Source organism: Alligator sinensis, unplaced genomic scaffold (genome assembly GCF_000455745.1).
Source record: "Alligator sinensis unplaced genomic scaffold, ASM45574v1 scaffold144_4, whole genome shotgun sequence".
NCBI classification, from domain to species: Eukaryota; Metazoa; Chordata; order Crocodylia; family Alligatoridae; genus Alligator; species Alligator sinensis.
This window is the reverse complement of record NW_005842190.1, coordinates 94,994-111,936: the sequence shown is the minus strand read 5'-3', so window position 1 is coordinate 111,936 and position 16,943 is coordinate 94,994. Positions and strand designations below refer to the sequence as shown.

At 39.6% G+C, this 16,943-nt stretch overlaps 1 protein-coding gene across 9 annotated transcripts in view; it reads left to right on the top strand.

Moving 5' to 3' along the window:
• The window catches only part of VWA3B (von Willebrand factor A domain containing 3B), a 127,095-nt gene that overhangs the window by 61,113 nt on the left and 49,039 nt on the right, over positions 1-16,943 (top strand). For 8 of the 9 annotated variants that reach the window (XR_003094696.1, XM_025207266.1, XM_025207264.1 and 5 more), the window contains 7 exons: positions 2,060-2,187; positions 4,848-5,032; positions 5,741-5,878; positions 7,583-7,622; positions 7,734-7,890; positions 12,048-12,166; positions 14,581-14,631. Coding sequence is in view for 8 of the 9 variants with exons in the window: in XM_025207266.1 (XP_025063051.1) it covers positions 2,060-2,187; positions 4,848-5,032; positions 5,741-5,878; positions 7,583-7,622; positions 7,734-7,890; positions 12,048-12,166; positions 14,581-14,631 (818 nt within the window). In the remaining variant the exon portion in view is untranslated. The remainder of the gene's footprint in view (positions 1-2,059; positions 2,188-4,847; positions 5,033-5,740; positions 5,879-7,582; positions 7,623-7,733; positions 7,891-12,047; positions 12,167-14,580; positions 14,632-16,943) is intronic. The other variant, XM_025207263.1, reaches the window with a different exon arrangement.

The following is a 16,943-nucleotide window of genomic DNA, read 5'->3' as shown; positions in this document are numbered from 1 at the left end:
TGGGGAGGCAGCAGGATGGCGGCTGGGTTGCTGGAGGCCAGAGAAAGCAGATGGATGGTGCACAGGGTGCTGGAAGCCTGGACAGGCTGCTGGCTGGCTGGGTGCTGCCCTAGCTTGGAGGCACCCGATTGAACACTTCCCCAAGCCCACCCGGGATTCCAGCACCCCATATACCATCACCATGGCCTTCTCTGGTGGCCAGTATACCCAGCTTGCCCCTGGGCCAGTGCGGGGAGGTGGCAGAAGTGCATCTGAGTGTGCTGGTGGCCAGAGAAGGTGGTGGGGATGCTGCATGGGGCACTGGAAGCCCGGATGGGCTTGGGAAAGCATTGGATCAGGTGCCTCTGAGCTGGGACAGCACCTGGCCAGCTAGCAGCCTGCTTGGACTTCCTGTGCCCCATACACCATCCCTTCCACCTTCTCCAGCCACCAGCAAACCCAGCCATGCCACCTTTCCACGCTTCTGCAGGCAAGCCAGCCCATTCCTGGGCAGCCCTAGGAGTCTTTCCACGTGCAGGAGCCTGCTGAAGGCAGAAGCAGCGAGGGGCCTGATCCTTTATTTTTGTGGAACATGCCTGCCTTTCCTGTGGCCGGAGGGCAAGCTGACAGCTGCATTGTTGCAGTTTGCAACATTACAAACTAAGCTACATCAGGATGTATTTTAGTTTGCAATGATGCAAACTCATTTAAAATCCCCCAAACATTTGCACATCTACAGTATGATGCCATTAAGTCACACAAAGTTACATTTTTGTCACATGTACATGGTAATGGCATCATGTGTACAAGCGCCCAGTCTCTCACGTCTTACAGGTTTTACCTTGAAATGTAAATGTAGTTTCTTGCTTTCCTGTTTAAGTAAGCAGTTTGGTAACTTTCCCCTGCTCAGGTCTGTCATGTAGCTCCAGCATCAGAGGGCCCATTACATGTAATGATTAATGTCAGTTCTCTGCTAACTACATATGTCACAAATGTCAGTTCTGTGCCAACACCCTACTATACGGAGTCAGTTTATGTGATTATGTACATGGCAGAGAGGTGGGAAGGATGGCCACATTTTGTGCTTTTGGCCTAGTGCGGCAATTAAGGTCATCATCAGATTTGCTACCTGTCCCAAAAGAGTCAAAATCAGCTCACTTCAAGGCTATCTTTATGGCCTGTCATTTTGCCCTAGCTTTTGGAGAGACAGGTATGTAATAAAGGTGGGATTTGTCTCATGGAACGGTTTGGTATTCATCTCTTACAGGTTACTGATTTATTGTGTTAAGGTTTAGGGACTCTACTGATCTTCTGTTTCCTTGGGCTTTTATTTAAATTAGAAGTGGTAAGGTCTAGGATGGCTTTAGCCCCCTTTCCACCTGCCTTTTTATATTATTCTTAATATAAATGGGCAGTACTAAAGAATATCTAAAGGACAGAAATGAGATGGTATGAGAATATTATGCATATGTTCATAATGGAAATGTAGGAAATTAACAATGAAGAATGAGTAAATGAATGTGGCAGTAGTTTACATCAGAAATGATTTATGGAAGATTCTCCACTGCCTTCTACTTTGTGTCTGTGCAGAGTTGGTTTAAAATTCTATCGTTCTGATCTGGCAGTGTTTTGTACCCAGTCCACACACACTTTTTTCAGGTAGAGGATGACACCCAGGCCCATGTCAAAACTAACAACAGATAAAGCAAAGCATATATAACTAAATCAGATATTCTACTGTTTATAATATGGCTATATAAATTTCTTCGGACCATATAAGAGCGTTTCAAAGGGACAAGCGGTTTGCTAGGAAATTCCAGTGTTGTTCTTCTAATTAAATCTAATTAAATTGCATGTGTTGTATTTATCCTGTTTTTGCCATCAGTTTGCTTATTATACTGAGAATGTGAGCAGTGAGGGAGTCTGTAAAGAAAATAATTCAGCACATCCAAAACATAATCCCATCTTTCTAGTTGAATAAATACCCAAACTTACTTTCAGAATTTGGATTGTTTCAGTTAAGAAATGAAGCATGTGTTAAATGTAATTGCAATAATGCATTTGCTTTGTATTTTGTCAGAGTGAAGATATATACCTTTTAAAAAGAGAAATTGAACAGGGGAAGAAAGATCTAGAGAAAGTGAAGGCTTTCCATGCTGAATGTTTGATGATAGATTGGTGTAATGGAGAAAAAGAGCCTGAAAACAAGTATGTCCTCAACTGTCTCTATCCCTCAGGATGCTCTCTGGGTGACTCTGGCAGTCTGTTGCATTTTTTGTCTTGTTCCACATTTTCCAGCTGATGACATCCCAGAAACAGTTTCCATTTGCAAGGAGAAATTGAAAAAAAGAATCAAACTCAAACTATTTTATAGTAGGAAAAGAGGTGCCTGGGAAAATATATTTAAAAAATGTAATACAGTGAACTGGAATAAAATGGAATGCGATCAGGACCAATAACAAGAATCAGTGTAGGCCAGGGGTAGGAGCTTTTTGCCACCTGGGCTCTCTCCCAGAAGTCTCTTCCCTTTCCTGCTCCAAGTAGCTGACTGCCAGATTTCCAGCCTCTCTGCAGCAAGTGTAGGCTCATATGCTGCAGAGCAGCAGGCTCTATATAATAGAGGGAAACTTCGTGGAACTAAGGGGCTGTGTGGCATGGCTCTATGACACCAATCCCCCATGCTGGATCGGACCTTATCTGGCCTGAGTGCTGTAGGTTGCTGACTCCAGGTGCACGTTGTGGCTAGGGACAGACATTACACATAAACCCTTTTAAGTGATGAGAAATTGGTTTAAACCTGTAACAGAACAGACATTTAGTGCACATAAACAAGTCTAAAAATGGCTGAAACCGGTTTGAGATAAACCTGGTTGAATGTAGTATCAGACTTAACTGATTTTGGGCAAACCAGTTTATGCAATGTCTGTCCCAGATCAGGAGTATTTGCTGCCTCTAGCAGATGGGACTCTTGCTCTCTTTGCCCTGACTGGTTAGCTAAAATTTGTAGCATCTGGATGGAGCTGGCTGGGAATTTTTGTAACTAAAATGGTCTTTTCTGTGGAGCTGTTTGTCTTTGTAATTATACATCCATTGGACCAGAGAAAACATGAGCCATTTATTTCATATGTTTCAGTGCTGGGGCATAGAAGGCTGAAATTCAAGTCCAGTCAAGGTTGAAACCTGTGTGTGTGTGTGTGTGTGTGTGTGTGTGTGTGAGAGAGAGAGAGAGAGAGAGATCTTTGAAAGCTTTTTGGTTTAATTTGGAAAAGAAGTTTTTTTGAAATTGTGGAATTTTTCATGGGATCTGTAGATTTTTTTCCCCATATAGTTTTACTTACAGATTGTTCCCATTAGAGGGAGCTGTTTCTCTGATGCATTATAGTTTATTTTCAAGGAAAGTACATAAAGTCTTATTTTCCTGAACGAAGTAGGAAACAAACAGGAGTGAGTTCCTCTGGTCAGCAGAGAGTCTGAAGACTCACTCAGATCAGCACTTTCCTCAGACTGTTTCTCTCAGCTTTGCCCTTGGGGCTACACTAGGAGTGTGTCTCTGGCTACGTGTTAGCTTTTCTGCTCTCATCTCTGCCTGCTTCCATGGTGTTTTTGGTGTTCTTCTCCCCTATATAGAGCACAAAATCAGTCTTTGACTCACATGTGGGTTTTCAGACATCCAGGATATCACTTGAACTGCCTAACCCAGCCACTGCTCAGGTTTGCTTGGGGTTTAGTTCTTGGGCAGTAGTTATTGATTATTTTAGCTGCTAATAAACAAAGGGGAATGTAAGTGTTAATTCATTTAGCCAGAATATAATGCACAGCAACTACAACCATGTGTTTTCTCAACCGTTAGCATAATGGTACTTACCTTAGGGGTCGGACATACTTTTTCTTTTTAAGTGGTGATCTTTTGAAAACATATCCATACACTCATGCTGTTTGTCCCTGTGATTTCTGTGACATTCCAAGAAACTGGTGACCAAGTGATTCCTTCCCAAAAAAAAGCTAATTGGAAGTATAATACAACAAAGAATGAGCGTCTTTTCCAAGGCTATAACTAGTCCTTCCAAGTCCTGATGGAGGCTAATTTCTGGGCTACTGTAGGAAAGTTTGCTTTGCTGCTGCTGCTGCAGTTCCTGTTATGTGGCCAAACCTTGGATCGTTAGGTGTATCTGATGCCTTACAGGAGCAATGTATGAAGCAAAAAGAATAAATGATTATACTTAGTGCGTTTTTATACAATAATTCCAAATAAGAAAAAACACTTTATAAAAATGACTCCCACTTTCAAAACAACCCGAATAAAGGCCAAAGTTTGTGGTTAGAGATGAGAAGATTTATATCTTCTGGAGTGGTTTGAAGTGTGGTAAAAAAGATCAGCAGCTCCATATTAAAAGGCAGAGTGATTTATTTTATAGAATCATAGAAAATTAAGGTTGGAAGAGACCTAAGGAGGTCATCTAGTCCAACCCCCTGCTCAAAACAGGACCATCCCCAATTCAAAGCAGGTTTTAATTTTTATTAGCACTTGTGCAGGCATATTGTTTACTGCTTATTGATAGGATGGCTTACCCTTTCCCCCAGAATTCAGACCAGCTAGAGTTAGAACATTCTGGTTCCAGTAAAGAATAAACTGTTTACATATTTACATCCAGATGTTTATAACTGAACATTTTAAAGCAAAACTAACAACTTTTAAGCCACTCTGGACACTTAGACACTAGTAAAACAATATTAATTGTTGTCTAACATTTGAAATCAGTGTTCAATTTAAGCTTTATAACACTGGAAAAGTGATTTCTAATAAAAGTATTCATACTTTTGAAGGCATTCACTTGCTTGTTTTTTTTTCCTTCATCTGTTATGAACAGTCCTCACAAGCAGATTTTTACTACTTCATCTATAACCATGCACATCCAGGAGCTGAATGCTTCTCCCGCCAGTAGACCACAGTGTACATTAGAAGAGCCAACATTGACTGCACATCACCAGATACTAAATACATGGCAAACTTGTTATGACAGTCCAGCCATAAGGAAAAAGGCACTGTATGCAGGTAACTATCTAAACTGAAAGGTAGATATTAGAATTTTTTCATCAGCTTTGAAGTGATCTTGCCAAAAATAAAATGACAATTCTTTATCTTGGTCATAATTAAAGTTTGATGTTTTGCATGGAAATAATCTTAAATCTCTGATTTACTTTTCATGACTTTTTTGCATTTCTCTCCTCTTGGATACTTATAGTAGTTATTTTTACTATCTGTTGTGGTGTTTGTGTAGCACTTTCTGCAGTGGAATGATAAATTTTAATTATCTTGATTGATTTAAGAAAAGAAAAAAAAAAGCTATTAATAGTAGGGGGCTTAACACCCGCTCTCTTTTATTAATGTAAACAAAGAAATCATGATAATAGTGAAGAGCCAACATGTATGTTTTATTACTTATAGCATTCATTTAAAAATCTCACTTTTTGATTTATCATCAACTAAATTATTCTGTGAAGCAACATATGAGATCATTTGAAAAACAATTTACTTGGCTCATCTGGAAAAAAAATACTTCAGCATCTTAACCTTGGAAGATACAGAGAATAAATGAGTATTAGTTGAAGTATTTTTACATGCAAGACTTGATCTGCAGTAATACACTAGAACAATAGAACAGACGGTTGATACTTGAGAAGAATTCTGTGTTCAAGAACTGTGAGCATCCATTTGATTTGTAGATGAGTTGTTCCTTTGCCTTCTTCTGAACACTTGCAGAGCAAACAAAGACTAGTCTGCTCAGAACTCGAGGTCATGGAATAAAGTCTTGTAAAGGAAGTCCAGATGAGAAGATATCTCCTGAAAGAAAGGATTTTCACCTCAAAAACACACTGAACCCTGCAGCCAGTTTTAAAGGCAAGTAGCACAACTGTGTGAGGTGAACAATTTTTCTTTTAATTTGTTTGAATCTGGTGGTGCCACGTTTGAGGTCAGGGTGAATGAGCAAATTAACTTTTAAACTGCTGTCAAGAGGAGCCAGGACTGTGTTTAACTGACACGGTCAAGGAAGGAAGTCCAGTGGGATGGTAATGCTAAAATTTGAGATACTAAATTAGAATTAATACAAATGGAAAGATTAAATAAAATTCACAGATTTATAAATAAGACTCCATTTATTATTCTTCCTCTTGCAAGGAAAAATGGTCATGGTCTTAGTCATCTTGGAAATAACTTAATCTTCTTGCATGCTTTCTGTATACTGTACCTCTGGCAAGGTCATTTCCTACAAAAGAAGCGGAGAATACTGTGGAAGAAGTGGAGTTATTGTGGAAGTAGTGGAGATGTGTTGGCAGATTTTACATTTCTTGTCCCAGCATGGTCTGGATCCATTCGGTGTGCTTCTTTGGGGTGTTTGCACTCTGCACTGGGTCTCATGTTTCTATCACTAGTCTGCTGTTGGTACCCAAAATATCTAGTTTAAAGTTATTTTGAATATATCTAACTGAAGTGTGGGGGTAGACATGCCCTGAAACTGCTGACGGAAGAGTTGAATCACAGGTTTTTTTTGTTCTAGGGTGACTATCTAAGAGATGCTCATTTCAGTAAAAGAAAAAAGGAAGTCATATGTTAATTGTTGGTTGTATTAAAGGTCAAGGTTAAAATTGACAGCTCTAGCCTAAATCCTGATGTGCTGTTTTAGAAAGAAGCCCAGCTTCACTATATGGGTGCAGACAGAAGTGACAGTTTTTGGCTGATCTGGCCACAGAAAGCGATCTATATCTGTGACCAAACACAAGTGCATGGCTGCAAACAGCTTAAAAAATGGCCGATCGGGTGAAAATCTGAACCCTCATTGTATGAGGGGTCAGATGAAGATGTTTCAAAACAGAGCGTCTTCTGTGACTTCTGTGCTGTAATATGCCAAGGATCTTAAGAAAAGCTGCACTCAGCACATGGGGATAAGTGGTCAGTGAAATGAAACTAATTTGTTAGAAACTTGGATATGATATCCAGCAGATATTCCTTTTTTCCAATGACTTTTATAGCTCTGGGCTTAATGCTAAAGGTGCTCTCATTTGTTTTAAAACCGTATACATGATATTTGAAAATGTGTTTGACATTTATACATCTCACGGTTTCTTGTCTTGTTTTTAGTTCTCTAGCTACTACTTTTGATTAATGAGCTCTTTATACAGGTTAACCTTAAATGAAACACAGCTGGCCATCCAGCCAGGGGCAGTATATTATGTTGTTATGGTCTGAGTTAGGGAACAAACTGGTGAATCTTTCTTCCTTAGTTATAGGCTATAAATCAAAATGAAGTTTAAAATAATTTTGAAAAGATTTAAATTAGTCCCTATCTACTTTTTAAGATTTCACTGTTAATTAGGTCTTGGGAGAGTGTGGGTGGGAATGTTGTTAATATTGATCAAACACCAAGACTGAAACACAAAAGAGATTAATGTTCACAAAGAAGCTTAGCGGCTGGAACAAGCATTATTGTACAACCCTCATGGTGTTTCTAATAGGTTAAGACAAATTGTTGAGACTAATTGCTACAGTTGTGTCTTGTGTGCATGCAGAATCATTATGTGTTGTTTTGTAAATGTTTTCCCACAGAAATGAATACCCAAAAGGTGACAAAAAGAACATCTAAAGAGTATGTACATAATATCACAAAAAGATAAGTGTTTATAATTTTTTTCAATGATTCCAAAAGTACCAAAACTGTTTCTATCTCATGCTATATCTTGAGGATTCTTATTTTCAGTTCTCTAGATATCTCTTCATCTCATTGGCTAAAGACTCATGGTTTAGTTGCTAGGCGACTCACCATAATGGATGCCTTAGCCCCCACAGCTGTTCCTCACAGTACTAAATACATCCCAGTTCTGGAAAAACATGTTGTTTCTAAAGTCTTTGATGAGGTAAAGCTTTTGTTTTATTTTGGGACAGATCTAAAATGTATTACTGTTTTTTAAAGTAATTTTATTGTTCACTCATATAAATATCAAACAGTTATTTTGATTGTGATAAAGTGCAAGTGATGCTCAGCATAGAGATTTGATAGTGTTTTATTTGCAACAATCAATAAGAAAATAAAACTGCTAATTAATTATGTTTCTTGCAGAGGGAAGGAATTGGGGAGCTTAATGCTGTTTGCATTTCTTGCCTTTTTACCAGTGGGTGGCAGCATGCAGCCACAAGGTGTTCAGATTTTTTCTGGCTGGTAGCCACTAATGATATACGTTAAATCACTGGAGAGCTAAATTTTGGGTTTCGTAAGCTAATTGGAAAATTGGTCATGCTTTCTTATATCAATGAGTTCTCAGGGTTTACACATGTTCACTAGAGTATGTTTAAAAAGGAACAGAATAACATAATCTAGGGTCCAGGCTTGATAGGTGTTCAGTGCCGCCTGTGGGCATGTCTACAGAAGATGCTAAATGCACAGTAGACTAATTCGACTGCGCATTAGCATAGTCATACTATTGCACTAATGTGCAATAGAATTAGTCTACTGTGCAATAGTGTCACTAAAAAAGCCTGTGCTGGTGCGACTAGAAGGTGAGGGGAGCGGCAACCACTCTTCCTTGCCTCTTCCCCAAATGAGGCATTACCTGGTGTTGTGAAGAGAAAAGGGGGTTTGTTGGCTCCTGTTGGCCTCCCCCATGCCTTCCCTGCTGTCCAGATGAGCAGCAGGGTGGCAATTTAAAAGCCAGTGGCTGGGAATGGGAACCCCACTGCCAGCTTTTAAATCGCTGCCTTGCTGGTCAGCTGGGTGGCACACCAGCAAGGGGGAGCCAGTCTTGGGGGCTTTCCCCAAGCCCAGCTCCCAGCCACCAGCCTTTAAATTGCCATGCCACCACTCATCTGGGCAGCAGAACAGCAAGGAAGAATGTACAGGAGCTGGGAGTCAGGTTGGGAGAGCCTCTTCATGCCCAACTCCCAGCTAGTAGATAGCCACCCCCCTCACTCAGCTGAGTGGCAGAGTGGCAAGAGAGAGCTGGAGGGGCTGGGAGCAGGTGTGTAGAGGCTTTTTCTAGCTTAGGGTTACCATGCATCTGGGTTTTCCTGGACATGTTCACTTTTTGAGTCCTCCAATCCGTCTAGGCAGTTTTTTGGAATATGAATTAATGTTTGGTGCTCTGCTCCACTGGTGGGAGTGAAGGGAGGGTGACTAGGGGCAGGGGCAGTGCTGGGGTAAGTGGGCTGTAGCAGGGCAGGGGAGGCACCTGCCCCTCCAGTGGGGGAAGGGAGCAAGGGGCCCTTTGAGGGCAGCGGGGGGCTCCATGGTTGGGCAGCCCCAGGAGATGCTGCCTGGGGGGATGTGGCCAGGCTGCCTGCCGCAGTGCTGGAGCCCCAGGCCTAGGCAGCCTGTGCTACAGGCATCCCCTTGTCTTCCCTCCCACCTACTCTGGAGTCGGATTCACTCAACCGTTGCCTGCATGAATCAGAGCTGCCATGCCCCAACCTGGTTGGTACAGGGGCAGCTGGCAGCCCCCTCTGGCGGGGCTGGTGGGATCAGGGGGCTGTGGTTTGGGAGTGAGGAGCACTGGCAGGGCTGATAGAAATGAACCCCTGTACACAGCTTATTTTAAAAGGCTGTTTGCTTTCATAAGGTGCTTCTTCTGAACAGCATTTCAACAGTAATACCAGCAATTACAATTGAATACTTATATCTTAATGTCTAATTTTCATGCAGAAATTTCCAGTTTAAAAGTATTAAGGCATTTCATGCCTATAACTGGTGGCAAGGTATGACCCTAAGTTGGAGCATGTGTTTGTCAAGCTCTGGTATATGTGGCACGAAAAGGAAAGACAACAATCTGGACTGCAGACAAGTGGAACTAACAGAATTATCTCTATTATATGTGGAACCCATTCTTCTTTTGGCTTTATGCTGGTATTTCAGGGAAAAACTGAGAATAGGATGTGGCTTTAATTATAAAGCTTGATCAAGAGTGATTAACAGATTGCATTAAAATTTTGGCTGCCCCTATACTTTGAAGCGCCCTTTTAGAATAAGTATTTACAACATTTTTGGAATCAATTCTTCTAAGATATTGGGTTTTGTTGTGCAGAATAGATATGTTCCTTTGTTTACTTAGAGGAAGGCATTATTTTTGATTTTCACCCTTTGCTAACATTGATGCACTAACAACAGTTCTCTCACCTTGGAAATAAAGAAGAAAGTAAAAAGGTTACCATGACAACTCTTCATTAATAAGATGCTGACCTGCTCTTTTAATTTCTGTGTGACCTGACAGTTTCACCTGAGCCATTGCAAAGAGATTAATTATTACACTAACCATCAATTTCATATGTAGAATAAAATTTTAGGTGTTCAGCTAATATTAATTCTCTGTACCATATTTCCAGAGCAGTGCTTCTCTACTGATACTTTTGTGCATCTGCTCCACAGATTGCATGGTCTTTGATAGAGCTTTATGAAAAACAGAATTTATAGATTAGTAACTGAACCAAAAAACCACTCAGAAAAACACTGGTTTCAGGTTGACCCCTCCCCCACAAATTTTCATCTAATATGAAGTGATTTTCCCTTTTTACCCATGTTATTTACCTCTCTCTGTTTAAAATTCAGGTCAATTATGAAATGAAATCACCATTTTGAAACAAAATGTTGAAATTTTTTTTTTTAAATTGAGATAAAACATTTAACCTTTTAATTTTTTCCTTTACTACTTTAAACTACTTACCAAATCTGACCAGATTTTGCAAATAATTGCCTTCCTGAAAATGCATTTTTGGTTAATTTCCTGTTCCATGAAAGAGAATTCCCTAGTCATAGTCTCTAGAGTTTAATGCCAAAATAGTAAATATATTTTTGCCAATTCTTAACATTCCACTTAGAATATTATACTCATTCAGAAATATTATTGAATATTTATAAGCTGTATAGTTGGAGTGAAGATAGTGGTAGAAGATGCCTTCTGCAGAAAAACTCTTTATACCTTTGGGCTGAAGGTTCTCAAGCTTGAGTGTCACAGGAGATCTCAACTGTTTGGTGTAGAATTGGAAAAACTTTTTCTATAGCACCAATATCAATTTCAATTTTATCTGGATTGGAAGTGGGAAAGGCATTTACTGCACTAGAATTTTGTAGAGAGAAGTAGAATTGTGCAGAATATGCTTTGATATGTTCTTAATACAGTGGTACCCTTCTCCCATTTCATATTTCTTTCTTTTTACCATGCTTTAGAAGAAAGAAATATTTTTTCCAGCATAATCTTGCGTTGGCTTGTTGATTGAAAGTCCATAGGAATTTATATTGGGTGATATTGTATATGGATTTTTAAGTGAGGGATGGTCTCTCTTTTCCTACTTCTCTTTTAAAGATCAGTTATTTGGGTGCCTGGGTTTTCTGTTTCATAATGTAATGTGCATTACCTAGATAATGTAATGAAGATTTTGGAAGACGTTTAGATTTCTAAAGAAGGAAATAGGTGCCTCTGAAACTTTCAAAGGTGCTTCATCAAGGATGGTTGATCCCAGTATGATTGTAAAAATGTCTATGTGCACTTGTAGGCACCTAAGTTCTTTTGAAAATCTGGCTCTTGCAATAGAAGTTATGGCATTTCACGCATATAAATAAATAAATTTCTTATTTGTATATTATATGCATCTCTGGAATAACCTGGTGCTGTATACAGAAGAATAACACAGTGATTTATTAAAGCAATACAATCTGTATTGTATCTGCCTGCATACTTTCTGTCTTAGCTTTCATTAGTAATGTTGAGAGATATTGTTTATTTTGGTTAGAAATAAATTGTAAAATATCAAGATTATTTTGTTTTGCCTTCCCATGCTTCATTTGCAGGGTTCCAATGTTTATTTTAGGGATCATATTTATATATAGGATTTCTGGAAATACATTGCAAGACAATTGTATCCTAATACTGAAACCCCATTAGGTTTGATAACTCTCATGGGACCTTGTGCCTGTATGATCACTTACATGAAGTGCTTTGTTTTTTCTTACTGAAGTTCTTTGAGACTTTACTTGGTTGTGTAAACAGTCATATATTCAGTGAAGTCTTTGCTTGTTATTGTTTTGTAGGTGTTCCCCCTTGCCCACATTAGCAATGGCAAGAAACAAATCACATTAATTAATCCTCAAGCAGTGAATCTTGATACTTACAAAGAGAAGCTGGAACAAGCAGTTAAATCTTATGAAAGGTAAGTCTTTGTTTCAGAAATTCACCACTTCTGAATTTAGAAAATCATCTGTTATGTCCTAATTCAGGGGTGTCAAACATGTGGTCCTGAACTGGTCAGAGCAGGTGTTGTGTGTGACATGGTACCTGGAGCAGGTGCCACATGTGGTGTACCTACAGCCAGGGCAGGCGCTACATGTAGCATGGCACCTATGTCAGCCAGTCTAGGATCTGCGTTGTATGAGCCCAACTGGACTGTTTCCTACGTGGAGCCTGTTCTGGATACTCTGGGATTGCCACTACACACTGCGGGTCCCATACCAGCTAGAACAGACACATGATCCAGCATACTGGGAAGGATGAGGCAGGTGCTGTGGTCCTGATCCAGTCCATGTGGCTAGATGAGTTTCACACCCCTGCTCTAACACATAGGTGGGCAGGAGCCTGTAATGATGCAAGAGCACTAATTTCTACTTTAACCCTGGGTGAGATGGGGGTTAAAGTTAGAGAGGTTTTGCTACTGTTATGTTACTACAGGCTCCTGCCAAAGCTCACAGTTACAGCATAACGATTTCTGCCTGCTCAGAAGCAGTAGCTCTACCCCACCACACCTTTTGAAATTGCTCCAAGGGAGCGTGTGGCCTTGCCCTTACTAGATGTGAGTAAAAGGTTATTCAAAACTAAAAATAATGTTCATTTTTAGTTTTTGTGACAAAAAATTGCTTAAACTTTGCAAAGTATTCACCATGCAAAAGCCAATATAATATAATACACACACACACTAACTTCCATTAAAAATGATTTTTTGAGAATCCAAATACCTAAATTGCAAATCCTTGAAACTTAAGTGTTTAGAACAGAAGTACTGATAGATACTTAACTATAGTGATCTAGTTGCAATATTGCAATAAAATTGTTATCAGTCTGAGCAAACATTGTTTTGGAGGATCGGAAAGTGAAAATATTCCTGGCCTAAATATCTGGATGCCACATTTTCAACCTGTAGTGGATGTTAATTGTCAAATTATCACACACTTTTCCAGCTGAAACACTAACTCAGCTGTGTCTTTTATGCTTGAATGCAGCATTACATTTCTGGTAATTAAATTTGAAAGAACTACAGGTCAGCTCTGTGAATAGTGATTGGTCACAAATTTATTTTTACAACTATAAAACAGACAATATGTCAGAAGTTGCAGATCTGAAGAATGAAAGAAACTAGGACAATAATGGCACCATATACAGATTGACTATTAGCACTAAATTAACAGAGAGGAAAGTGATGATAATAGTAATTTCATGTGTGTACAGAAGGAATAGCCTACACTGATGGAGAAAAAAAACTGGGAGCTACAAAGTGTGTGATCTTGAATAACCAGAGGCATTTACAAATGAGCTAGATATGAAAGTGTAGCATTTAGAAGTGTGAAATAGACAGATGAACATGCCAAGACTGCAGATTATGAATGAACTAAGTAATTTACATTCTAAAGGCGCTGGTTCTCGTTTCCCTTAGCTGATGAACTGAATCAGTCAGAAACCCATGCTCAGAATCCAGTTTTGTGTAAGCTATTTCATCTTAAATGCAAGAGTTCATTGCTCAAAACTGACAAAAGAGTAATGTTTGAATAGGTCTGAGTTTTTCTTGCAATGTGCTGGAACCAGCTTGTACATTTGGAAAGAGCCTATAGTGGAGCTCAGTTTTCTATCTTGTGGATGGCAACTAGGATTCCCCTAGACAACCCCTAGAGTGCAAAAAAAATGAAATTGTTATGTGATGGTTTAATTGTTTGAATGCTGACAGTTGATGATAAAACTGTCAGATTAAATTGACTTGTGGAAACGTGTATGTCAAAAAAAAATACAAATGCAAGACAAAAGGCTATAATGTTTTTAAAAGATAACAGTATGTAAGAGTGCTTCTGGGTAAGTTTTATTTTCACTACAGTGTTTTTTCTCAGTAGCCAGAGTAGAATGGAGTGGAATGGCATGATGTCCCACAGAAAAAAGCAAAATCATGAACATTGTTTCTCAAATGTCTCATGCTACAATTTTCTGAAGCTGTTTACTTGGGGGAGGAAGTGCTTAAGTTGTCTGATATTAAATCAGCCCAATTACTTAGTGTAGCTTGCTGGGTGATGGACTGAACTTTCCATTGAAATCCCTACAGGAAACAGTAGTGATTGCTACTAATCCTTCAGTGACCCTGAAATAATTATGTTGCTACTGATGGAAGAAGCTGTTTTTCCATCTCCTTTTTCAGATGATAATTTCATAGTTGAATGATAAGGATACAGTTTGTCATTGTGGCACTCGCAGAATACAAATTATTGCAGACATCTTTAAAACTGTGTGTTCTTTTCTTTTATTGTTGTTATGATAATCAGCTGCACTCTGACTGCACTCCCTCAGAAATTGTTTTGTTTTCTGTAATAGGCGCCTCAATCTAATTACTTGGAGAGCACTATCTCAAGAAGAAAGAGACAAGTAAGCTGTCACCTTCTTATGTTCCAACTCAGGAACTGAATCTTTAGAACATACATTAATACAATAGGAGCTAAGGGACATAGCACCTTTGAAAATCAGATCATAAATATTTAGCATACTTTTGCTGCTCTTTCTATAGCCAGCTTCTTTTATGTTCAAGTGTCTCTTGTTTCTCCCTGACTGGTAAACATTTTATGTGACAGAGTAGTATTTACATCTTAGGTTTTATTTTATGACCCACTGGGTTTGTCTACAAGTGCAATTAACTTGAAGCAATAAACTCCAGAGCAATTTGAGCTGTAGTAAACTTCCCCCCCCCAAGCCACAGAATTTACGTGTGTGCCTAGGACAGCAGTGATTTGAGCTGGGGCAGAGCAGTTTATGCCAGGGCCATTCAGCCCTGGACTCTGGTGGTGGCATTGGTTGGTGGTAGAGGGGCTGTGTTGGGGATGAGGGTGCTGAAAGTGCAGAGCTGGGTGGCTAAGCAGCAGGCAGAAATCTGGCCTCTGGCTGGCTGGGTTGACTGGGTGCAATTTATGCCTGCGGTCAGCGTCTACATGTGCATTTAATCACAGTTAATTATCCCAGCATAAGATAGTACTGTTCCTGACAGTACTATCTTACAGGGTGTGTCTACATGAGATGTTTACTGCACAGTTGACTAATTAACTGCACAGTAAATGTCTCAGCATCTACACATGTGCCTCTATTAGAGTGCATGAAACAAATAAACTCTGCTGCAGGGTAGTGCTTGTAAATTCAAGTACTACCCTGCAGAGTTTTTTCATGCTCAGCAGCACTCAATGTGTTGCTGTCTGGGCGCACGTGTAAACAATGTGCTCAGGAGCTTCCCAGGAGCAATAAGCTCCGCAGGTTATTGCTGCACACTAATGGTACATGTAGATACCTCCACTGTGGTGTTAATTAATTTACTGTGGCCTAATAGCATTGCATGTGTAGACAGTGATGCTTTACTTCACAGCTAATTAGTCTACTCCACAGTTAACTGCATGTGTAGATGGGCCAGTAGGTTTCAAAATGAGAAGATTCCCTGTTCTGCTAGCTGTTTGCTTTTATAAAAAAGAATATGAATTTACTTATAACACTGAGAAGCACCTCAAGGGTGTGTTTATACAAGGCAAATACACCTTTATCCTTGTATAACTATATCCACATTAGGTTTGTCCAACTTTTAACTATATTGGTTATTAGACTGATATAGTGATAGAAAAGCTGTGTAAATACAGACCTGACAGCATTGAATCTAGCACCTACTTAGTTCACAGAGGTAATAACATAATTAACTAATTAAAATTGACTACGAGCAAAAATTTAAATAGGAAGATATGAATGAAAATTGAGAGTTCTTTAAGAAGAGTACATTAGAGTGTCAAATAGCCATGATTTTGCCATCAAGGAAGAAGAAAATTCTGTTTAAAGATTAGTTCCAAATTGACCTTGTGGGGAGCTAAGTCACAAGAAACAATACAAATTGATCCTGCTTGGTGGCTGCAAAACTTTTCAGGTTCCTAGATAATTTAGTTACCTCTGTTTCTACCTGAAAGAACCTCAACATGCCTAAACTTGGGCTGCTATGCATAATCAGAAATTATCTGGATTGGCCACCTAAGTACTTACCTTGCTTAAATTCTAGTTCTGCAAGATACTTAACCCCCACTTAAATCCTTAAGTGAGGTTATAGTGACTGTTTGACGCTGAAAGTGTGTATACAACTCATTACAAAGTGGCCAGCTGCCCACTTCTTTGCCCAGTAATCTAGTGGAAATATTATTTGTCTAGGAAGTCAGGGGTTCCCCCTTCCTGAGGTGATTCAAACTCAATTTCCCACTCCAGGACACTTCCCCATCCACAACACTATGGGTTAGGCTGGGTAGGCCCCCTCTGCCCTTCTTGTTGAAGCCAGCTCACTGGTCAGCCAAGAGTGCAAATGTTATGGGGCAAGTCAAGAGGTCAAGCAAGAGGAACTTTGATTCTGTTGTGAATGGATCAAGGCATTCCCCTGGGAAAGGTGGGTCTTAGATTCTGGCCCCGTTTGCTAGGGTTATTTCATTTTTTTTTAACCGATGTTGATCAAATGAAAAAATGCATAAATGGTCTATGGATTCAGCTAGAGGAAGTGTATCTTTGTGGTTCAGTGAGAAGGATATGCCCCTGGGATATTGAGACATGGTTTTTAAACACCTCAGAGTGAGCAGGGGCAGGTATCTCTTGGCTATTGGTCAAAAGGCAGCCACTGCCATGATGAAAAAATGATTGCTTTATACTGAACTCAAGCCTGCCGTCAGGTAGGA